The sequence below is a fragment of the Oryx dammah genome, unplaced genomic scaffold (genome assembly GCF_014754425.2).
Source record: "Oryx dammah isolate SB20612 unplaced genomic scaffold, SCBI_Odam_1.1 HiC_scaffold_29, whole genome shotgun sequence".
Classification (NCBI taxonomy): domain Eukaryota; kingdom Metazoa; phylum Chordata; class Mammalia; order Artiodactyla; family Bovidae; genus Oryx; species Oryx dammah.
The window spans coordinates 84,869,453-84,893,649 of NW_024070213.1; the positions used below are offsets into that span (position 1 = coordinate 84,869,453).

The 24,197-nt window shown below is 54.3% G+C and overlaps 2 protein-coding genes across 4 annotated transcripts in view; one reads left to right on the forward strand and one right to left on the reverse strand.

The window, feature by feature from the left end:
- Positions 1–8,431: 8,431 nt before the first annotated feature.
- LOC120857892 (heme transporter HRG1) lies at positions 8,432–17,283 on the forward strand. Its single transcript, XM_040233766.1, has 3 exons — positions 8,432–8,673; positions 14,304–14,471; positions 15,088–17,283. The coding sequence occupies exons 1-3, from the start codon at positions 8,538–8,540 to the stop codon at positions 15,222–15,224; spliced, it is 441 nt and encodes a 146-aa protein (XP_040089700.1). The 5' UTR covers positions 8,432–8,537; the 3' UTR covers positions 15,225–17,283.
- Positions 17,284–17,391: 108 nt separating this feature from the next.
- LOC120857891 (histone deacetylase 7) overlaps positions 17,392–24,197 on the reverse strand; it is a 36,731-nt gene continuing 29,925 nt past the window's right edge. For all 3 annotated transcript variants that reach the window (XM_040233765.1, XM_040233764.1, XM_040233763.1), the window contains 7 exons: positions 22,967–23,086; positions 22,648–22,745; positions 21,324–21,442; positions 20,599–20,732; positions 20,197–20,281; positions 18,628–18,766; positions 17,392–18,483 (listed from right to left, as the gene is read on the reverse strand). In XM_040233765.1, coding sequence (XP_040089699.1) covers positions 18,438–18,483; positions 18,628–18,766; positions 20,197–20,281; positions 20,599–20,732; positions 21,324–21,442; positions 22,648–22,745; positions 22,967–23,086 — 741 coding nt within the window. In that variant the 3' untranslated portion in view covers positions 17,392–18,437. The remainder of the gene's footprint in view (positions 18,484–18,627; positions 18,767–20,196; positions 20,282–20,598; positions 20,733–21,323; positions 21,443–22,647; positions 22,746–22,966; positions 23,087–24,197) is intronic.

Below are 24,197 nucleotides of genomic sequence, written 5' to 3' on the forward strand. Positions count from 1 at the left end.
CATCCTTGTGCTCCACACTTGTCTGTCTCTGGTGCTCAGAGACCCGTTGCTTCCGCTCAGCATCTTCTCACTCAGCATCCTATCCTCTGCATGGACCTCCAGGTTGTCAGTGCACAGGCAGAGGAAGTGGGGTTTCAGTGAGAAGCCAGACTGTGAGCGGTTTCACTCTGGCTGTACAAGATGAAGATGTCCCCTTCTAGGGTCAGAAAGCAGCCACAGCCCTAGGAGCAGCACTGGAGGAGGGGGAGGCCAAGGTGAGCCCCCTGGCTCTGAGTCCTCAACTTAGGATTACTTCCTTCAGCCTGGGCAGCTGGGATGCTCACGAAAGGCCTAGCTCCTCCCTGCAGTGAGCCACCTGCTACTCATCTCTAGAACAGTCCTTTCTGCTCTGTGGTCTACAAGCTGACCTCAAGAGGAAGACGAAGCTGCAGGAGGGCAAGTTGAGGTGTCAGGCACAGCCTCAGGCTACCTTTGCCAGGGTCCTCAGCCTTGAACCCCACAAAGGTTGGGGGTGGGCAAGGGGACCACATAAGGTCTGGGGAGAATCTTGTGGAATTTGCTGGACTTCCCTGGTGGCTCAGACGGTAAAGTGTCTGTCTATAATGCTATAATGTGAGAGACCTGGGTTCAATCCCTGGGTTGGGAAGATTCCCTAGAGAAGGAAATGGCAACCCACTCCAGTACTCTTGCCTTGAAAATCTCATGGACGGAGGAGCTTGGTGCAGGCTACTGTCCATGGGGTCGCAAAGAGTCAGCCCGACTGGGCGACTTCACTTTCTTCTTTCTTTCTTTGTGGAATCTGCCACCTAAATACATGCATAGGAGAGTCTTACCCCAATCTTGGCACAGCTGAATCTCAAGGCACAAGATTGGAGCATGCTGCCCCCTAGAGCCAGGATTAAAGAATTCTTCACAGACAGCTGGCCACTCTTTCCTTTATTTATAGAACAAATATTTATTGAGTTCCTACCTAAGCCCCTGGCATTAGACTAGGAACTGGGAATACAGAAGTGATCAAGGCAGGCAATAAGACCACTAACCATCAAAGTTTCCTATAGACTCAGGGATTTCTTGAAATGTTGGACCTGTGATGGCACAGTCCCAGACAAACCTAGAGGAGCTGGTCCCTAACAGATAAAGCCCCTGCCTTCATGGAGGTTTATATTCAATGGGATGGCAAGGATGAGGGTGAAAGATTAAACAAATATATACGACAATTTCATGTAGTGATAAGATGTCACTTATCACAAGGTGTAAGACAGAGTAGGGAGCTGTGCTGCTGCTGCTAAGCCGCTTCAGTCGTGTTTGACTCTGTGCGACCCCATAGATGGCAGTCCACCAGGCTCCCCCGTCCCTGGGATTCTCCAAGCAAGAACACTGGAGTGGGTTGCCATTTCCTCCTCCAGTGCATGAAAGTGAAAAGTGAAAGTGAAGTCGCTCAGTCATGTCTGACTCTTCGAAACCCCATGGACTGCAGCCTACCAGGCTCCTCTGTCCATGGGATTTTCCAGGCAAGAGTACTGGAGTGGGTTGCCACTGCCTTTTCCGAGTAGGGGCTGTACTTTAGAAAATAAGGACAGGATTGCCTCTCTGATGAAGTAACATGTGACCTGAGGCTTGAATGATGAAGGATCAATCTTATGAGCACTCAGAGAAGAGTTTTCCAGGACTTCCCTGGCAGTCCAGTAGTTAGGACTCCACATTATCACTGCTGGGGGCGTGGGTTAGATCCCTGGTCAAGGATTAGGATCCCACATCCTGCTTGCTGGGCTTTCTTGGTGGCTTAGACGGTACAGAATCTGCCTGCAATGTAGGAGACCCAGGTTCAATCCCTGGGTCAGGAAGATCCCCCAGAAAAGGGAATGGCAACTCACCCCAGTATTCTTGCCTGGAGAACCCGATGGTAGAACCTGGCGGGCTATAATCCATGAGGTCACAAGAGTCAGACACAACTGAGAGACTAACACTTTCACTACTTTTCACTTTACCCCGCTTGCCACAAGTCATGGTCAAAAAAAAAAAAAGAGAGAGAGAAGAGCTTTCTAGACACAAAGTTACTAACACCTCAGAGCAGGAACAACCTTTGCACACTCAAGAAACAGAAAGAAGACCAGTGTACCTGAACTGAAATGGGCAGAGGTGAGACTGGTTGGAGTTGGCAAGGCTCTGATTTGCTTACCCAAATTGCTATGGAAAATATTGAGGGATTTAAGCAGAGGAGAGCTGTATTCTGGTTATCTTTAAAAGACCATTCCAGCTGCTGGCTGCAGAGTGGACTGGAGGGGCAAGAAGGAGCAGAGGAAGACAGGTTAGGGAGCTGCTGCAGAAGGGCAGGTAGTGACGATTGGTGCTTAGACTAAGCATGGGGACAGAAAGAGGGCACAACCCAACTGTGCTTGCTAATGAATTGGACATAGGGGTCAAGCCATAGTGAATAAGGATATATCCCAAAGGACAGCAGAGTTCCCTCCATGTGGGGATTAAGCAGCGAGGAGGAAGCCCTGACACATCCAATAAACTCAATCAACTGGCGTACAGCTCGGTAGCATTGTGCTGCTGTTGTTCAATCATTCAGTCGTGTCCAACTCTTTGCCACCCCATAGACTGCAGCGTGCCAGGCTCCCCTATGCTTTACTGTCTCCCAGAGTTTGCTCAAATTCGTGTCCATCAAGTCAGTGATGCCATCCAACCATCTTATCCTCTGTCTCCATCTTCTCTTCCTGCCCTCAATCTTTCCCAGCATCAGGGTCTTTTCCAGTGAGTCGGCATTGTGGGAGGAGATCTATGTCTGGAATGTGCCTGCTTAGGAGGAGTGAGAAAGAAATGTCTTAGGAGACAAGATGTCCTTGGGTGGGAGTTAGGAGTCTGTCTTAATATTGATGTGGTCCAATTAAAAAGTGACATCAGAGGTTATGCATGTAAGAGATGTTTACATGACCTGAAATGGAATGAGGGATGGTAAATTAGGGTAATGAGGTTAATTGTAACAAGCCTGAAATCTCAGTGACTTAGTGCACACACACAAAAAGTGCTTTTCATTCATATTACAGTCCAGGGAGGGTCTGGGGAATGGAGTGGGTAGTTCTGCTCCTTCATTCATTTAAGGGTCCCAGGCTCTTTCTATCATGTGGCACAGCTGTCTTCAACATGTGGCTTCTAAAATCATCACAGAGTGGGAAGAGGGAATGCATGGTGCACAGGAGACTGTATGGGTCCAGCCTGGAAATGGGGCACATTGCTTCTGCTTTGATTCCAATGCTCAGAACTTTCTCTGATAGCATCAACTTAACTACAAGGAAGCTGAGACGTGTTCAAAGTTCCAGTTCAGTAGGTCATGGGCCAGAAAAAGAGATGCTCATGGTGAGCACTGCTGGTCTCTGCTGCAGGCAGGGAGAGTGGCTGCCTCTCTTAGGGATGTTGGGTGAGGGGGGTGGTGTTTTCTTGAGTTAGGATTGCAATGAGAGCTCGCTCTCTGAAAGCCCCTTGGAAAGGAAGCTGATGTGGGGAGAAGAGCATATGTGATGCACACCTGTGTGCTTTGCAACTTCATAATCCTCCCATGTTTTCCCCTTCTCCTGGCCTTTCTCCAGGTAAGATCTTTTTTTTTTTTTTGGCTGCTCCAGGTCTTAGTTGTGGTATATAGGATCTTCAATCTTTGTTGCGGGGTGCAGGATCTTTTAATTGTGGCATATAGGATCTAGTTCCCTGATCAGGGATCAAACCCAGGCCTCCTACATTGGGAGCTCAGAGTCTAAATGACCACCAGGAAAGTCCCCAGATAAGATCTTTATCCCACATCATATCATTAAAATAGCATTGTGAATGCTTTCCCCTCTACAATTTTCTTTTCCCATCAAATCTAACTTGATACTAAAGTCTAAATAATCTTTCCTAAGACATGGTTTTTGTTGTGCTATCCCCGTTCAGTAATAACAATAACAACAATTTCAAAAATGGCAATAATAACTTGTCAGATTACCGTGTTGAGTACTTTAACTTCGGCATCTCAATATTTCTCAGTTGCTGTAACAAGGTGATTACACATCATTCCTACCCTACAGATAGAGCAGCAGAGATTCTGAGAGGTTTCTGTACTGTCTAATGTGCTGTCTAATATGGCAGCCACTAGCCATGTGTAGCCACTAGCTACTAGGCATCTGGTCCCATCCCTTCATGGCAAATAGATGAAGAAAAAGTGGAAACAGTGGCAGATTTTATTTTTTGAGCTCCCAAATCACTTTGGATGGTAACTGCAGCCACGAAATTAAAAGACGCTCCTTGAAAGAAAAGCTATGACAAACCTAGACAGTATATTAAACCTAGACAGCATATTGGAGAAGGCAATGGCACCCCACTCCAGTACTCTTGCCTGGAGAATCCCATGGACAGAGGAGCCTGGTAGGCTGCAGTCTATGGGGTCACTACTAGTCGGACACGACTGAGCAACTTCACTTTCACTTTTCACTTTCATGCATTGGAGAAGGAAATGGCAACCCACTCCAGTGTTCTTACCTGGAGAATCCCAGGGACAGGGGAGCCTGGTGGGCTGCCGTCTATGGGGTCTCACAGAGTCAGACATGACTGAAGCGACTTAGCAGCAGCAGACAGCATATTAAAAAGCTGCATAATCAGAGCTATGGTTTTTCCAGCAGTCATTGCAGATGTGAGAGTTGGACCATAAAGAAGACTGAGCACCAAAGAATTTATGCCTTTGAACTGTGGTGCTGGAGAAGACTTTTGGGAGTCCCTTGAACTGCAAGGAGACCAAACCAGTCAATCCTAAAGGAAATCAAACCTAAATATTCATTGGAAGGACCGATGCTGAAGCTCCAATACTTTGGCCACCTGATGTGAAGAGCTGACTCATTGGAAAAGACCCTGATGCTGGGAAAGATTGAGGGCAGGAGGAGAAGGGGGTGACGGGGGTGGTGGTGAGTTGGTTGGATGGCATCACTGACTTAAGGGACATGAGTTTGAGCAAACTCTAGGAGATAGTGAAGGGCAGGGAAGCCTGGCACACTGCAATCCATGGGGTCACAAAGAGTTAGACACAACTGAGCAACTGAACAACAAGCCATGTGTAGCCATTTAGATTAAAATCAATTAAAAATTTAGTTCTTCAGTCATATGCAGTTCAGTTCAGTCGCTCAGTCATGTCCGACTCTTCGTGACCCCATGAATCGCAGCACACCAGGCCTCCTTGTCCATCACCAACTCCCGGAGTATACCCAAACTCATGTGCATCGAGTTGGTGATGCTATCCAGCCATCTCATCCTCTGTTGTCCCCTTCTCCTCCTGCCCCCAATTCCTCCCAGCATTAGGGTCTTTTCCAATGAGTCAACTCTTTGCATGAGGTGGCCAAAGTATTGGGGTTTCAGCCTCAGCATCAGTCCTTCCAGTGAACACCCAAGACTGGTCTCCTTTAGGATGGACTGGTTGGATCTCCTTGCAGTCCAAGGGACTCTCAAGAGTCTTCTCCACCACCACAGTTCAAAAGTCATATTAGGTACATACCAAATACTCAACAGCCACATGTGACCAGTAGCTACCAGTGTAGAGAGGGCAGATATAGAAAATTATTTTCCTCTGGGCAGAAAGTTCTCCTGAGTTAGGGGAAACCTACTTATGTGACATAGTAAGTGGTAACCGCATCTGAGCATGAAATTCTTCAACAGCTCCTTATTGCTTTCACAGTTAAGCCAAAGTTTCAGCCTGCTTTTAACCTTCTTGTGTTATATCCTGGGCCCAAGCTACTGTTACATAATTATCTCTCGTTATTTTCTTGCACAACCTCACTCTCCAGTGTAACGAGTTTGTTCACTCCTTTCCATTAGTCCTGACATGTGCATTCATAAATATTTTTGCTCTCCTCCTTTCTATCTGCCCAGCTAGTTAACTGCTACCTGACCTTAAGGTTCAAATAGCATGAATATTTCTTGAATCAGTTCCCTCTTCCCCATTCTCGCTGACAGCCTGAACCACCTTTCATTCTCCCCTGACCATCTCTTGCCCTCACTGCCTTTCCGCTGCTACTAACCATACTCGCTGGCATTTATGAAGCGCCTACTGCATACTAGTTACTCTTCTAAGCACTGACTCCTCACAAAATACTTTGAAGCGAACAACACAGCTGTCTGCATTTTACAGATGGGACAACTAAAGCATAGGGAGAGGAAGGATTTGAATGGCCTCTCTGCTTTCTGGTCTTTTCAAAGGAAGTTCATCCTCACACTATTACCCTGGCCACATTTCTTAAACACAGAACTGTTACTTCCCTCCCCTGGCTCCACAGAGAGGGGGAAACCTTCTAAGAAGAGCAAGCAAGGCCATTTTCGTTCAGAATAATTCCAACCTCAAAACCCTTTACATCACCCACAGACCACAAACTACTTACAGTTTCCCAAACCTGCCACGTTATTTCTTCCTTCTGGGCCTTCACCCAGGCTGCTCCCACTGCACGGAGTGCTACCCCGCAGGCCAGCTCTGAAGTCACCCACGGCAGCGCACTCTGGACCACAGGACCTGCTCCCTCCTCGGAACAGCCAGCAGTAACTCCCTCCATCAGCAGCTCCCAAAGGAGGGCTGGATACCGAGCTCACCAAATTGAAATCACTTCTCATTAAAAAAATATATACTTCCAAGATTCAAACTTAATAAGGCAGGGGTGGATTCTGGGATCTTTTTTTTTTTTTTTTTTAAGAAGCTCCCCAGGCTATTCAGAAGTGAAGCAAATACTTCCTTTGTAGCTCAGAGGATAAGAATCTGCCTGTCAATGCAGGGGACTCAGGTTAGATCCCTGGTCTCAGGAAGACTGCACATGCCTTGGAGCAACTAAGCCCCGGCCACAACTACTGAGCTGGCATGCTAGAGCCTTCTTCTCTTGTATGAGAAGCCCCTGCACCCCAAGGAAGAGTAGCCCCCACTTGCTGCAACTAGAGAAAGCCTGTGAAAAAGCAATAAAGATCCAGTGCCGCCAAAAGCAAAAAGTGAGGCAAATGTGGTTTACACCATTCACTCGGCAACTAATCATGTCCTGACTAGAGTTCTTGTATATGATCTCCTTTATTGTTATTTCATTCTTACCTTCATTCACTCACATTCATCCATTCAACAAATGTTTACCAAGGGGATTTGAAGTGTCGGAAACTCTTTTATGTGTTGGTGTGAATGAAAGAGGCACAGTCACTGTTCGCGGAGGTGACATTCCAGAGATATGTGATCGTTGAATAATGGGCCACCAAGATGTCAGTGTCCTGACCCCCAGAATTTGTGAATTTATTACTTCACATGCCAAAGGGATTTTGCTGGTGTGATTAAGCTAAGGATCTTAATGGGGAAATTACTTTGGATTCTCCAGGTTTTTAATCACAAGGGTCCTTATAAGGGAAAAGAAGGAGGCAGCAGAGTTAGTGAGAAAGAGAAGACGATGTAAGGACAGAAGCAGAGGTCGAGGTGGTGTGATTGTTGGATTTGAAGATGGAGTTGGCTTCGAAGATGGAGTTGGCTTCGAAGACACTCAGGAATCAAGGGATGTGGGCAGTTCTAGAAGCTGAAAAATGCAAAACAGCTTTTCCCCCTCATGCCTCCAAAAGGAAGGCTGCCCTGCCCTCCCCTAAACTTTAGCCCTCTGAGTTCCATTTTTGGACAGCTGACCTAAGGAACTGTGAGATAATAAATGTGTGTTGTTTGAAGCCACTAGATCTGTGGAAGTTTGCTACAGCAGGGAAAAGAAATAAATACAAAGTATATTGGATGCTTACTTCTTGCCAGTATGCGATGTGCCTCCTCCACTATGTTATAAATGTTTGAGGGCTCCGTGGGCTAAGGTTTGATCTTCTCTGGGGGCCCCCAGCATGGCACTGGGCCCGCAGCCGTAGCTCAGTATACATCTGCTACAGATTCCAGTCTCTTCTTGGGTTTGTCTGACTCTGATGGAAGTGGCGTTCGGGTAGATTTTGGGTGGGAGTGCTACGCTTGTGGAGATAAAAGAAAGGAGCTGTCCTTGACGAGAAGGAGTCTGAGGTCAGAAGACTGAGAAGGGTTCTGAGAGAAGCATCTGCTGAGACTGCTTAATGCCTGAAGAGGGAACCTGATGGATAGATAGGCGCGAAAGCAATCATATTCGCCGTGTTATTTCCTATATCTTAATTTTTTATAATTGATTTTTAACGAGAAATTTACATCTTACATTTTAAACGAGAACGTGATAAATTTCAAAGGCAAACACCGCAGCTGGTTTGTAGAGCTGAGTGTTGACGGGCCCCGGAACCTGCTCTTTTAGGCGGCATCCCCAAGAGATCCGGGCCGCAGACTGCAGGCAAGCCCAGGACGCGCTCGCCGCGGTGGTTCCGGGCGCGGGCGGCCTCCGGCCGGGGAGGGCGCTGTGCCGGCGGCGCAGGGGGCGGGCCGGGGGCGGAGCGCGGGCGGCCGGCGGCTCCGGCTCGGCTCCCGGCTCCCCGCTCCGGCTCAGGGCCTTGCACCTGTGACCAGCGGCCGCGCTCGCCCTCCGCGCCCGGCGCCCGCAACCCGCAGCCCCATGGCCCCGTCCCGCCTGCAGCTCGGCCTTCGCGCCGCCTACTCGGGTCTCAGCTCCGTGGCCGGCTTCTCCATCTTCCTCGTCTGGACGGTGGTCTACAGACAGCCGGGCACCGCGGCCATGGGGGGGCTCGCAGGTACCCCGGGGCGCGCGGGGGGCGCTGGGGTCCGGCTCCCGCGGCTCGGGCGCCCGGCTGCGGGGAGGCGCCGGCGGCTGCTCCGGGAAGCTCCTCCCGGGCGGCGCTTCCCCGGGGAGTGGGTGGCGTGTTTACTCAAGATTGGCTGTGGGCAGAGCAGGCCCCGCGTGGACCAGGGCTTCAGGGCATCCCTAGGGGGCCTCGGGGACCCAATGCCCGCCCCAAGCCCGGGGCCCCGATGTCCCGCCTCTGCCGTTTTCACCAGCCCCGCAGCCCCCAGGTTAGCCCGTCCGCTCTCCACCCTGTGCCTCGGTGACAGCGCCCCTGTGCGCCCGCTGCCCTCGCCACCTCCTATGGGCGGCCAGGTGTGAAGACACCTAAACACACACGCACTTGTTCTGGGGGACCCGCGCCCCTTCCCTGGAGGCTGGGTGAGCGCGGAAAGGGAGTCAGTGGAAAGGAGGGCTGGGTTTCCCGGGGAAGCCCGGCTGCCTCCGCCCAGCCCCGGCAGAGTCCTCAGCGGGGACTCAGGACTGCGCTAGGGGTCCGAGGGAAACTGACGTTTCCTTTCCACCACGTCGGTGTCTCTGTGCCACCCTTCTGCTGTGGCTCCTGGGCCAAGGTCCGTTAAACGCCGCCAGCCTCTCTTTCTCTGCCTCCAGTAGGGCAGAGGAGGCTAGCACTGGTGTTGAGAACGTCAGCGCGCTGGTGGAGGTCCCGTGCTTACCAATGCTCTGTGCTCGCTCTGCCTCTTTGGGCATGTTCTTAACCTGTCGATGTTGTAGAGTTGGTGAGAAGAAGAAACATATTTTTTCTACTTGCTCACCTTTTTTTTTTTTTTTAATTAACGCTTTCTATATGTTGGGCACCCTGTTAAGCAAACTGCTTCCGTCATCTCATTTAATCCTTAATTAGTTAGGCATTATTCCTGTGTCCATTTTACAGGTCAGGCTTAAACTGAGGCTTAGTGTAAATAAATAGCTTACCCAGGGTTACACAGCTCCATGAAATAATATGTGTGGGAAAGCACTCTGGGAAAAAAGTACATGTGAGGATAATGCTTCTACATTAGGATGATCTTATTGGTAACTAAACTCTGCCAAAAGAGCCCTAAATGGACTAACTAAAAATAACTAGATTTGCTCATTGCCCTGAAGCTTACTGACTACTGTCTGGATAGAGGAGGAACGGAGGTGGGGTTTCTGCCTTGTAAGAGGGGCATAGGTTACCGTAGCCTAAGCAATGCCAAGCCGAGCACTGGGGGTCTCCAAGGAAGGGTGAATGGGCGCCCAGCTGGGTTGCTCCTCATGCCCGCCTGGATTCCCCACCTGTGGGTTCCTGTCCTCCTGGGGGCCAGCCTGCCCACCTCTGCTCAGTTACCTAAGGACCCCTGGCCCCTTTCCGCTCTGCACCCCGCTCTCCCCTGCCTGCCACGTTCCTCCTGGTTCTCTTGTCCTTGTAGAGTATTCCCATTCCCTCGGCCCTGCTGCTTTCCCCTCTGGATGGCGGGGTGACTCCTCAGGCGAGGCCCAGGGGCCGCCCTGACAGGAGGGGGCTGCTTGGGGGTGAGGAGGAAGGGCCACCCCTGGAATCCGAGCTGGGTGTGTGGAGCCTGACCTGATGGAGTGAGCCCCACCGAGCCGTGTGGCCGCAGGCACATCGATGCCTCCTGGGCTCAGTTTCCTCTTCTGTTAGGAATGGGAGGAGATGCTGCCGACGGGCGTGTTGTGTGAGGCCCCCATTCAGGTCTAGCATGTAACAGCTGTCTGTCCTCTCCCTGAATCCCCCATCTTGCAGCTTCCTGTTGAGGGGCAGCCCTGGGGAGTCCCAGGGTTTCCCTCTGACCCAGTCCTGCCTTCTCTCCCTCCCTGAAGACCTCCCTTAGCCTGAGACAGGCCAGCTATGGAGCTCCTGCGGGGAGAGGTGTGAGGGCAGCAACAGCTAGGGCAGGGTCCTGGCACCTCCCTGACAGCCACCGCAGAACCCAAGATGCCCAGTGACGGTGGTAGTGGCTGCCGTGGTTATGGCCCTCGTGGTAGCAGCGTGGGAGGTGGGGGGAGGGGCAGTGAGGGCCACGCGCCCGCTCCATGTGAATGGGTGCTGAGAGTGTTGCAGCCAGCCTGCCTCTTCCTCTTTTGGGGGCGAATCATCAGCAGATTTGTGAGCACCCCACTTCTGACTCGGCGTTTTCAGAAACTGCCGACTCACCAGAGGGCAGCCCCAGTGCACTCCTCCCCCTGTGTGCCAGGTGGGGCTGCTGGGGGTGCTGGTTTCCTGGAACCCCTGGGAAAATGTGCCCGGGTGGAGACCCACTCTCCCCGATCCTGGTGGTTGTCTGGGAAGAAGTGGCTTGGAGGAGAAGCTGGAGAAATGGTTTTGCTTGGGAACCCTTGGGAAGAAGACTGACTCTAGGTCTAGTAGACCAAAATAGAGAGTAAGATTGGAAAGCTTGGCTGGGTGTCTAGCGGGCTCTGGGTTCTTCCGGTGAGCTGTGAGTGAGAGAAGCAGGGGTGGGGGGAGGGGTGGGGGAACAGAGTGGGCCCAGCTTCAGTGGCTCACTCGTCTGCATTTCCCTGTGGGCCCCCCTGGGCTCCTCCTGGCTCCTCACCTGTAACCCAGCCACTGAGGGTTCTTTCACTGACCAGCTGTGTGCCTTTAATGCCCGGAGCCAAGCAGGGCCCTACTCCTTGAGGCGGGTGGGCTGGAGCAAGGAGTGAGGTCTGGCATGGACACGCAGCTGGGTGGACCTGGGAAACTATCCGCTCTGCCCTGAGTCATGCAGACCAGGCTTCCTGCAGTCAGTGTCCCAGGGAAGGGAGCAGGGCTGAGGCGAGGGAGGGACCTCGGGGACTCTTGGTGCCTCACTGACCACCTGGGTGGAGTTAGGGCTGGTCCCTCTTCTATGGGCAGAGGCAGGAACCAGGCTGAATGGGGATGGGCCTGCTTCCAGATGTGGCTGGTGTTTATCTGGAGGCCAGGCCTGTGAGAGGTGGAGGCAGGTTGTGCCTGCTTATTAACGGAGAGCTGGGATCTGGAACACCCCAAATGGTCTTCTTCCTTTTCCTCCTGCTCAGCCCTTTTTGCTACATGGGTGGATGTGGGGGTGGATACATGGGTGTTTGGGAGGCACTGCTGGAGCGCAGCTAGTGGTCTAAGAGAGGGCATCTCACAGGCCCTTATTTCAGCATTTCCTAACCCAGAAATTGCTGAGTCACAGGGGAATCGCTCTGACCTCCTTATTTTTCCCCTAAGCTGGCTTCCAGAATCTTTAAGTGTAAAACATCAGAGAGCCGTCTATTTCAGCCCCTCCATGGCTCAGTGAGGTGACAGAGGGCAAGTGGAGCTGTCACAGAGGTGCCCACCTGATGGCTCCTTGGATGTGCATGGTGACAATACCCTTCCTTCCTAGGGCCCTTTAAGAAATCAAACAGCTCCCCCAGTGAACACTTAGGATGCACGTGAGATGATTGGGAAAGACTTCTGGGAAGGGTGACTAGCACAGCATCCATTCAGATCATGGAAGATGTACGCAGAAGCCAGGGGGTTGGTATTCTGTCCTTCTCTGGCCTGGACCCGCTTCCTGCCTAGGCAGGGATGAGGACATGCTTGTCCTGGCTCGACCTGACTCTAGGGCCACATTCCAGGCCCCTAACCCCTGAGGGAGGTGGGGGTTGAGCGGGGGCCGAGCTGGGAGAGTGTGGGTCAAACATCGTGGGAGAGGAAGCCTCAGGTGTCGGCAGAGGTGAGTCCTCATTAGCGGGGAGCCTTGTGTCACCCAGTTTCCAGGTTGGCGGGACCTTCGGGCGTCCCTTCTTTCAGATGTGGAGGCTCTGAGAGTCACGAGCAGCCCCGCAGTGCCAAGCCCAGGCTTCCTGGCTGGCAGTCTCATGGTTCTCTGTCCCTTGCCAGGCTGCCTGAATTGTGACAGCTTCTGAGGTGGTAACCAGAGTAGAGATCTGTGATAACTCCCCCTCCACCTTCTTATTTTCCCCCAACTTAAAAAAATATTATGAAATATTTCAGGCACATAAAAAGGGATAGACAATTTAGTGAACTCCCTTAAATATCGCAGATTCAGTCAAAGCACTCTGCCCCAGCCAGATCTCCCTATCTGCTTCCTCCCTCTTTCCCCTGCCAGAGCTGACCACCGCTTTCCCCAGCCGTCCAGTGTCCCTCTGCATGTAGTGTGTGCGGCTCACTTTCTGAAAAGCCTCCTGACTCTCAGGATACAGCAGCCTCCAGACAGCTGACTCTGCCTCATTCCTCATTCCTCCCTTGTCGGGACCCTGCAGCTCTGCCCCAGACCCTTGCCAATGGAATTAATATTTGCTTCTCTCTTTGGGCTGCGGTGGCAGGCAGCGCCTGGCACAGAGGGCACTCATTGTATTGGCTGACTGGCAGCTGGTGTTGGAGGGGAAGAGCCCAGCCAGGCCCAGAGGGCAAACCTAGGACTGGCTGGGGGCAACTAGCCTGCCCTTTCAGCAAACAACTTGGGAAATGGAGGCCTCAGGGGATTTCCCTGGCAGTCCAGTGATCAAGACTCCATGCTTCCACTGCCGGGGTCTGATCCCTGGTCAGGGAACTACAAGCCTGAATGCCACATGGCACAGCCAAATAAGTAAATAAAATGGAGTCTGGCCAAGAGCAAGAAGAAGGCCACTTGGGCACTGGGTGGTCCTGGGGGTTTTACCACTGGGCCTCCCCAACCCATAAAACCAATACATGGAGTTTGGGAAGAAGAGCCCCACTGCCCACGGCATTAGCCTTTTAATGTGGTGGTGGTGGTCTCTGAAGGTGGGGGAACAGGAGCATCAGAAGTGCTAGTCACTCAGTCATGTCTGATTCTTTGTGACCCTATGGACTTTAGCCCATCAAGCTCCTCTGTCCATGGGATTCTCCAGGCAAGGATGCTGAAGTAGGTTGCCATTCCCTTTTCCAGGGGATCTTCTCGACCCAGGGATCAAACCTGCGTCTCCTACATCGCAGGCAGATTCTTTACCGCTGAGCCACCTGGGAAGCCCAGGAGGAGCACCAGGGTGGGAGCAATGCCCCCACATCTGTGGCCCCCAGGTTGGGTAGTAGGGAGTCCTTGGAAAGCAGGTTGGACTGCAGTGGTCCTCAAACTTTCTGACTTCAGGACCCTTTTATGCTCTTAAAATATGGGGAAATCCCAAGGAAATTTTGTTGATGTGGGTTATATCTATCAATAATACTGTATTAGAAATTAATACTGAGGAATTAAAAATTTTTAACCATTTTAAACTATAATACTAAAAATAACATTGTGATAAGTAACATTTTTTTGGTAAGAAATATTCAGGTTTTCTAAAACAAACAAAAAACTAAGGAGAAGAATGACATGGTTTCATATTTTTACAAATCTCTTTAATGTCTGGCTTACTGGAAGGCAGCCAGACTCTCTCAGCTGCTTTTGCATTCGTGTCCTCTTTACATCACAGGCCACTGTGGACTCCAGCAAACTCCACTCAACAGGGATAGAGAAAAGGCCCCTCCTGCCTTACTGCCTTTTTGTGAGAACAGTCTGGCTGGGGGGGACCCGCAGGCCCTGGGGGTCGGCATGTGAGGACGAAAGGGCCCTGCCTGAGCCTCTTTCGGTCTCTCCCCGGCAGGTGTGCTGGCGCTGTGGGTGCTGGTGACGCACGTGATGTATATGCAGGATTACTGGAGGACGTGGCTCAAGGGGCTGCGCGGCTTCTTCTTCGTGGGCGTGCTCTTCTCGGCCGTCTCCGTCGCCACGTTCTGCACCTTCCTGGTGCTGGCCATCACTGGACACCAGAGTAAGGGCGTCCGCCGGGGTAGAGAGAATATGGGTGGGCCGCTGGGTGGGGCGCTCAGCAGACCCCAGATTACCTTGCTACGTCCAACGTTTATGCCCACAGGACTGGGCAGATCACTTAACTTCCCCGTACCGAGGTTTTCTCATTGTTAAAGTGCGGAGAATGGACTCCCCCCCAACATCTGGGTTAGAAGGGGTAAGTGTGAGCTGCAGTCAGCACCCAAGAGTGTGCGGTTAGCAGCACCTTTAAGTCTTCTGCCCAGCTCCGGGACGGGAGCGCCCCCTGGTGGCTGCAGTAAGCAAGTAGCCAAAGGCCCTTCCTGCCCGCTCCGATGCTGAAGCAGATTGGACGGTGGAGGTCTAAGGTCAGTATCACAGTAGCAGGGTGGATGATGATACAGACCTGCGATTAGCCAGCCCTGACCCAGCCGCATCCCCACTGCTTCCTGCTAGCAAACTCTGAACGCTTCGGAACCTCTGTTACACCTAATCTCTCCACTGGATCGGTTCAGCCTCTGTTGGAGACTGGGGAAGAATGGCCCGGGGCTTGTGGCATGGTGGCTAGGGGTCAAGGGCGAGGTCCTCTTGAGTCACAGTTGGATTCTTCTGCCCTGCAGGCCTCACAGACCCCAACAGCTACTACCTCTCTTGTGTCTGGAGCTTCATTTCCTTCAAGTGGGCCTTCCTGCTTAGCCTCTACGCCCACCGCTACCGGGCTGACTTTGCTGACATTAGCATCCTCAGCGATTTCTGACCCCACGGGATGAGGGCTCTGCTCCCTGATGGTCCTCAGGACCTGGACTCAGCCTCTGAGACATCAGGCGGACTTGTACACCCCCTGGGAACCCCGGAACTGAGGCGGAAAAGCTACAGCAGGAGGACGGATGGTGTTTGTGAAGATGTCCTGTCCCCTTTGGGGGAGCCCTGGGTGCTGTGGGGAGGGGCCCTGCCATGTTGCTTATCAGCCTGGCTGGAGGGCAGCTTTAGACCTTTAAAATGTGGATCTATTTTCTTACCACTCGGTGGGCAGTCTTTGTCAGCAGGCCAGGGCAATAGTCGAGGCAGTGGGGGCCGTGCCTGGGGCCCAGGGGCAGGCAGTATGGTCTCTGCTGCCCTGGGCCCTCTCCCTCAGGCAGGGTGGGACCCTGGGGAGGTCAGGTCAAATAAGGGATCTCTAGTAAAGGCTTCTCAACCCCCTACCCCAGCACCCCCATCCTTGTGTCCCCCAAGTGTCAGGTAGTTGAACTCATTGGTCCCAGGGGTGGGTGAGATTGGCTCTTTTCCCAAGGCCGGGGGACCTGGGGGGAGTTTAGCGTCCCTCTCCCACCCTGTTCCCACAGCGCTGGCTCCAAGACTGTGCTAGAGCCGTTGCCCCTTCACCACGCACATCAGAGCAGGAAGCCCCAAATGAGGCCAGACTCACGGTCTTGGGGGAGGTGCTCCTGCCCCCCAAAGGGCTTTGGGGAAGAGGGCAGCTCAGATGGGCTAGAAGCAACTCTCAGATGAGGCTTCTATAGCCCAACATTTCCAGTCTTCTCACACCTGCTCCTCCTGGCACCCGAGTCACCGCAGTCCCTCGACGTGCCCTCGTACCGCCCCTGCCAGCTGCCATTCATGAGAGCTTTTTATCTTTCAAAATCTCCCTTCCGAAGGACAAAATCTGTTTTACTGCCTATACACTGGCCCAAGGGCTCACTGCAGGCGGGGGGGAAGGGGCTGCATCAGTCTTTTCTCCGGCTGCCCTTTCGCGCGGTCCACCCCTTTCCCACACGACGTGTCCTGCCCCTCGGCTCTCTGCCTTATCTGTGTCACTGTTACTTCAGCAGAAGCACAGCAGCCATCCGTATCAGCCAGCCTCCAGTGCTTTCTTGCAGGGTGGACTAGGGGAGCAGTGGGTGGGAAGGGTGGGGATGGGAGGGCTCTCCAGTTGTCTCATTGAGTAAGCCATTTCCGTAACAGAGGAAGTTCTCTCCCTCTGGTCCCACTTGAAGGACTCCCCCATGGGGGAACCCCAAGGCCAGCACTCCTCCTCCAGCCCCCTCAGCATACCCCCAGCCAGGGTGAGAATGCCCCCGGGCACAGCTTCAGCAATGCCTATGGGACTGAGTGCCTGTCGCCCAAGAGGCCAGGACAGAAGGATGGACATGCTTTCCTTGTGTTCTCCAGGCTCTGAAGACTTGAGGCCAGATCCTAGCTAATGAGGCTGCTGCTTCTGCTGCCTGAAGAAGCCTGGCCATCTCAGAACTGTAGAGACAGGCGCGGGCAGCCCCAGCGCCTCACAGTGGGTGAGCGTGCCCAGTCCTGTTGTCTCACCATTCTCTCTTCTAGGCTCAGTAGATGCTTGAGGAGTCAAGGTACATTAGAGCAGGCAGGAACCCAATAGTGTCTATTTCAGGAGACTTCAGCTGATAAACAGAGGCCCCAGGAGGTGATGTGACTTACCTGACATGACTTACCAGTCCCGGTTGGGACTGAGACTCTTTAGGGAAGCCCAAGTGAGTGGGTCTGTAGGCCTCCATATCCCCCACCCTTAACCGGTCCTCTGTTTGTGGACCTAGAGCTGCCGCCTCACTGTTACCCAGAGGTGGGGCAGGCGGGGACAGCCAGGGTGGGTTCAGGATAGATTCTTCCTGCAAGGCAGCTGCCACAGATCAAGGAGCTGGAGGGAGCTGCCTCCCAGCCCAACCCGTCCCTTCTCTTCCACATCAAATCAGGTATAAACTGCTGTGTAGCTGTAGGCCCACTGCCCACCCCTCATCCCCTGGAGGCCCTTTCACATGCACCTTTAAAGCAAATAAAACATTTATTGTTCAGATTTTTTTCCATTTTTTTTTCTTTTTTACAAAAACATGCATACATACACAGGGTATAGTGGTCTTGGGGAAGACACGCGCGCTTGCACACACACACACTCCCTCTTACTCTTTCACTCGTACATGCGTGCATGCACGTGCACGCACACACACACGCACACACACACACACACACACAAATACTTTCCTTCTTGGCCCCAGGCCTCAACCCCAGAAGCCTCGAAGACTGTGCCAGGGTAGCCTTCCCCTCCCCCATGTCTTCCATCCACTCTCCCACCCACTCTCCCCTCAGCCAAGCTAGTTCTATGTAGGGCAAGAGTCAGCTGGGGTCCAGGAGACCCCAGAAAGAGAGAAGGCTCACGGAGGGGCATGGTGACTGAGGGAGCCCTGGGGGGGTCATGCTGTGCTTCTGAGGAGAGATGAGGGTTTGGCACCATTGGATCAGGAAGCACGGAACTCCAAGAGCACCTGTCTGCTCCACCAGGGCACTGAGATGGTCGACGCAGGGAGTCCTCTGGCAGGGGCAGGGGCCAGATGGGAGGCCTGCCGTGCCTGCTCTCAGAGGGGGTTTTGCCTCACTGCCCCGTGATGGGGAGGAAGCTTCCAGAGTCATCCAAGGGAGCAGGAGAGGAGGAACTCCCCTGCACCCAGGGACACGGGACCCCTTGGTTCTTCCTAACCATCCTCCCCCAATTCCAGCCCCCAGAGCCTAGGAAGGGCCTCTCCGGCAGAGGCCACGTTCACATTTCTGTGTGAAGCCTGGGGCTGTGTGCAAAGTCCGGGGTCTACAGAGCCTAGAATAGTGGTTACACGCTGGGCCCAACTGAGCCAGTCCTCCTCTGTGCAGTCCTGAGGAGCCGGGCCCAGCCGGGGGCCGGGACCCAGAGGGGTAGACTCTGCTTTGGGGAGGCCTACCAGGGCCCGGCTGGCTGCGCAGCCTGCCTCCTCCAAGGTCCTCTGGTCCCTGTCCTAGACCCCGGGCCTTCTCGGGGTCCTTGGGGTGACTGTCAAGGCTGTTCTCTGGCCCCGACTACCTGCCCGAAGGATCTCTGAAGACCCCGGGAACCGGTACTGCTGCCAGAAGTTGGAGAAGAACCAGGTCCGCGGGGTGGGGCGGGGCGGGGTGCAGCGGGTGGCAGATCCGTTCTGGAGCCTCAGAGATTCATGGGTTCCTCCTCCTCCACCAGCTGCCCTGAGGTCCTGGGAGAGGGACAAGGCTGGTGCTGCCAGAGGGCCTGGGGCTGCAGGGAGCATCGGGGCCCAGCTTCCTGAGAAGCCTGGAGTGGCTGTGCTGGGACCTGGGGGGATCCCCGCAGGGGAGGGGCCGTCAGCCCAGGCTCTTACCGCTCTTCAGCCAGGATGCCCACGGAAAGGGATGCCAGCGCTGTCACTGCCTCTACTTCTTCTGCGTCGGCCCCTGGCACCCTGTGCACCCAGGAGTCTGGACGGGAGGCCAGGCGCTGCATGCAGCCCCAGTATTCACCTGGGCAAGAAGCTGATTCAGAAGCATCAGGGATACAAGGCCCCCACCTGCCAGCCACGTGTCCTAGACTGGCACCGAGGCTGCACATCTCAGGCCAAGGGCCCCAGAGTAGCAGGCGTGTCTGCAGCATGGGGTCAGTTCTCAGCTGCCTCCACCTCCACACAACACCCTCCCCGACTTGATCCCCACAACCCTGAGAAAGTGAGGGTTCAGTGTGCTGTGAGGAGCCCTCACAAAGCCCAGGCCACTCCCCCACCCCTACGGCTGACCCTTTCCCATGGGTATAGGGTTCCCGTGAGCACCATCTGGGCCTCTTTCCCCTGGATGGAGTCTGCGTCACAGTGACCTCATAGAGCCCTGAGTCCTAGCCTCCTGGAGCGCAGGGTCCCCCTCACATGAAGACCCCAGCAATGCCCAGCCCAGCCCAGGACAGGGGAGGTGGGAAGGACACACGAGGGAGAGCTGGCCAATACTGCAGCTGCTCTGTGTGGCCGTTGGAAGTCACTTATCTGCCCAGGGCTCCCACCGCCCCATCTAGACCATGGACATGACCACCTTGCCTACTGTTCTGAGAAAGAATGTCCATGGAACATGCCCAGCACAGAGCCTGGCCAGCTCCGTGGGGCTCCATGCCAAGTACAGCAGCAACTTCAGTGTCATGTATGACCCCATGCTGAGCCCAGATGTGGGAAATCTGTTTTATTCATTTTTGTATCCCTAGCATAGGTCATGGGGCTTCCCTAGTGGCTCAGACGGTAAAGAATATTCCTGCAATGCAGAAGGCCCAGGTTTGATCTCTAGGTTAGGAAGATCCCTTGAAGGAGGAAGTGGCAACCCATTTCAGTATTCTTGCCTGGAGAATTCCATGGGCAGAGGAGCCTGGAGGGCTACAGTCCATGGAGTCTCAAACAAGTGGACACGACTGAGCAACTAACACACACACTCACTCACTCACTCACTCTACACAGATCATGGGTAGCATATAAAGTGCTCCATAGATGCTGAGCTGAAGTTGAAAATTTAAAGTGCTTTCCAAATGTGGGGCTAACCTAGGACACAGCTCCCAAAGCAGGTAGAGTTCCTAAGACGGTGTGGCCAGAACTGAGGGTCAGGGTGGGAGCCAGCCTGAGTGCTGCTGGGGGCAGGGCCCTGGCCTAGGGCAGCAGCTGGGGCAGGGAAGCCAGTCCTGCCTGGTCCCCACTGTCTGCCGGTCCCTGTTGGGTCCATCTGGAAGCCTCTGAGGGTATTTACCTGTGGGGGCACCTGCCCCCCATTACTATGGGGTGCTTTACAGAATGCCTACTCTGAAGCAGCAGCAGCTCCCCTGGGCTGGCTAGGGTTGGAAGACCTGGGGCTCTGGTCCCTGGGGGCAACAGACCCCCGAGTTTTCCCCAAGTCTGGGGTCAGCAGTGTCCTCTCTCCACACTCACTGTGCACTCGGATCACAGCTTCCAGGGAGCGGATGGCATTGAGGTTGGGTTTCTGCTTCCAGCCTTCTTCTGAGAGGGGATCCACCTACAGAAGAAAGCATGCATCAGTTGCCTGCCTTGCAGGGACCCACAGGCCCAGCTCTCCCCCACGCCGGGGCCCTCGCTTTCCAGGCTCAGATAGGCATGTGCCCCTGGCTCTGCCTGGGGCAGGGGACGCTGACCTGAGGTCTGACCCAGAGAAGAGGCATCCACTCTGTTCCCCTCAGTCCAGGCCTGGCCACCCCAACCCTGCCCATCTGCAAGCCCCCAGGGAGGCACCCCAACTGCCTGCTCCTTGGGGTGCTCCTGGGAAAACTGGACTGCCTGCCCCACAGATGCACGGATCGACGGCAGGCACCTCACCTTGTTGCCCAGAAGAGCAGCCACGCAGGCCTCGGAGGCATCACAGATGGCTGTGAGGTCATGGCCCCCCTCCAGGGCCAGCACCACTGCACCTCCAGCCAAGCTCATGAGCTGCTGGGTCATGTACCCAAAGCCTACATGGTGGGTGAGAGGGTTAGGAGGGGCTGGGGCAGAGGAGGGGAGCCCTCTCTACCTCTGTTATTTCCCTGCTCGGCTCCTCCCTGAGAAAGAGTGACTCGGGACAAATCTCTACTTTACCAATGGCTTTCACATGGAACCCCCTGTAAATCCTATTAGTGTGCCTCACTGAATGCTCAATGAAGTTAAGGGTGGCTAGTAAGTGACAGGGCGAGGACTCGAACCCGGGGTAGGGACTCCAGCCCATGTCTTTTCCACTGAGACACACCATATTCCTCCCTGTCCTCCAGGCTCAGCACTGCTGAGTGGGCTCGCTCTGCTCTGAGAACTCTGCTCCTCCCCATCCACCCCCGCCCAGCCTGGGAAGGACACAGTCAGGTGGGAGAAGTCCTGTGACCAAGCGTCCAGTCTGCGGGACTTGAGTCCCCAGGTGTGACTTGGGCCTTGCTCGGTGAACTGACCTGGCCTGTGCATGATCCCCATCCCATGCTCATGGCCCTGGGCCAGCCACTGTCACCTCCTTCTTGACTTGGGCAGCGCTGCCCACCCCCCGGCCCAGCCTTCATGCCCGTCGAGGCCCTCCTTACACTTGGCAGAAACATGGTAGCCACCCAGTGGGGGCGGGTGACCCTCGGCAGCATCAAACCCAGCCGACACCAGGACCAGGTCCGGAGAGAACTCCCGGGCAATGGGCATCACGACTATCCTGTGTGCAGGGAAGAGGGGCTCACAGGCTGTGCAGGGCCGCCTGGCAGCAGAGGTGGAGGGCCCTGCCTGGGGCCAGTCCTCTCCCACCAACTCTACGGGGAAGCACCCTACTTTCAGGACTCCCAGCAGGATGAGCGGATGCCTCTGGCTTCCTCGACCTTGGCCCACCATCCATGTCCCTGGTACAGCCTAAGGACTCAGCCACCCAGGGCTCTTAACTGGCAAGAGGCAGGAAGGAGCCAAGGATGAGGGGATGAAAGAGGAGCCGGCGCACTGTGTTCGGTGGGGAGTGGTGGGCAGGGCCACAGGGAAGGGGCAGGTTACTAAAGCCTCAAGGCAACACCGGAAACACTCGGCGCTCAGCTGCCACCTAATTAGGACTGAGTCGGCCACACGTCACCACTCACCACCTGAGAGCTGACCAGGGCAATAGATCCTCTGAGGTCCTGGGCCACCAGATCCATGCTCATCCTTTGCACCTGCCGGCTCCTCACAGCTACCTCCCTCCACCCCTCATCCCTCACCAACCCTGGGTCCACTTTGCTGTCCTTCAAGACCCTGGGTGCACAGATGCCAGGAAGCCCAGCCCAGGGCTCCTACAAAATTAACTGTCATTAAGAATACTCCAGAAAAGTATACAAAGACCTATTTCCAGGCTTCCCTTTCTCCAGATGGAGTCTAGGAACCCCCAGAGAGAAATACACAACTCTCCTGAGCCAAGTCCCCCTTCTAGAATGGCTTTGCTTAAGCAATGGCCCCAACATGGACATCACCTGCTTGTTTTCCCTCCTCCTCTACAGTTTAGGCTTCTCAGCTCCTATGCAAAGTCCACCTGTTAAGGCGAAGAAAGGCAGCTTTCTTCCCCTTAACATAGCAGCTCTGCTCACTACCCCCACCTGTCTCCCTGCACTCAGCTCAACACTGGCTCTTGGTAACGTGTGACATTATAAAGTAGGCCTTGACCTTTTCAGTCTGTTTTCCTGTCTTCCCACAGGGACTGGATGCCCCTAGAGTCTAGCGTAACCATGCCTTTCCCTGTGTCTCAGTCCACAGGCCCACTCCAGGGCTGGCTTATAATGTCTAGTGATTAGATGAGGACAAGCTGACAAGCCACCCGATCACCTCCAACCTGGTGGTGCTGGAAAAGGGGAGGAGGGGGGCCCCTGCTGGGCCAGGCCTCCTCTGGGCCCCTAGTGAGCTTACCTGAAGGCAGCCAGGTACTCAGGATCCCCCATGGGGGGGTCGAGACCTCCAGCCCAGGCCACGTTGACGTTGAAGCCCTCACCGCTGCCAGCTCCCACCTGGAACACAGGAGGCAGGAGAGATGTGAAGAGAGCAGTGTCCCGGGAGCAGAACCCCTGGATGTCAGTGCTACAAGAGCAGCTCATGCAGCCCCTTCACTTCCAAATGTAGAAACGGAGGATCCAAGAGGCTCAGCAGCCTACCCAGGATCACACAGCTAGCTGTGACAGAGAGAGTTAGGGCCACTCGTGAGAGTCGGCGGGCTGGAAGATGGGGTTACCTCATCCACAGCCCCACTGCCAGGGAAGAAGTTGCCGTCGTCATGGCGATGAAGGGAGATGTAGAGCACATTGGGGTCCTGGTAGAAGGTCTGCTGGGTGCCGTTGCCATGGTGAACGTCCTGTGCAGGGAGATGGGCAGTGGATTAGGGCAGGTCTGAAAGCAAAGAGATGGGGCCTAGGACAGGCTGGAAAGGTCTCCAGGTCAGTGACCATTGTGAAGGTCAGGAGTCTAGACCGTGGGTGAGAACACGGGGGCTTCTAGAGTTAAACTGTCAAGGGAACCCATGGGTGCTTTGTAAGCCTCAGTCTCCCCGCATTGTGTACAGATATGTACATAACACGCTGGGTGGGGGTGATGAGAACATGAGGCCTGGAAGGGGAGGAGCTGCACCAAGGGCAGGCCAGCCAGAGCCAGAGGGAGAGTACGTGTTGGGGGAGGGTGAGTGCCAGGAGAGGGAAGAGTCCAGGGTCACACATCAGGAACCCTTACTACTGCGTCTTGCTCAAGGTCAGGGCGTGATGCAAGCGATGGAAACCACACTCCATTACAGAGGGGCTAGGACAACGAGGCCCAGCCCCATCCTCAGAGGAGCGCCGAGCACTGCCCGTAGGCTCCTGCCTGGCCTGGGAACGCAAAGGTGGACTGCGCATGTGCACAAGTGTGGCCTGTTCCTCCCTTCTGCGTTGGAACATCCCGTAAGTAGATGTGAATACTAAGTGGTTAAACACAGGTGCTCCAGGGCTAAGGGGCTTCGGGTCTCAGGGCTTACAAGGTGTACTGCTGTGTACAGGTTAACCTAACCCCTCTGTGCTGACTTCCCTTATCTGTAAACCAGGGCAGAGTCAGGATTAAATATGTGATGTGTGAAACCATCAGTGTCTGGATGAGAAGAGCTGACTCATTGGAAAAGACCCTGATGCTGGGAAAGATTGGGGGCAGGAGGAGAAGGGGACGACAGAGGATGAGATGACTGGATGGCATCACCGACTCGATGGACATGGGTTTGGGTGGACTCCGGGAGTTGGTGATGGACAGGGAGGCCTGGCGTGCTGCAGTTCACGGGGTTGCAAAGAGTTGGACACGACTGAGCGACTGAACTGAACTGAGGCTGATGTTATGTGCTATTATTGGCACTCTCACTACCTGCAGGGGAAAAGCAGAAGTGACCAGATCTACAGAGGGAAGCCAACAGAGGCCCAAAGGCAGCATTCAGATGGCTCCTCCCCTGT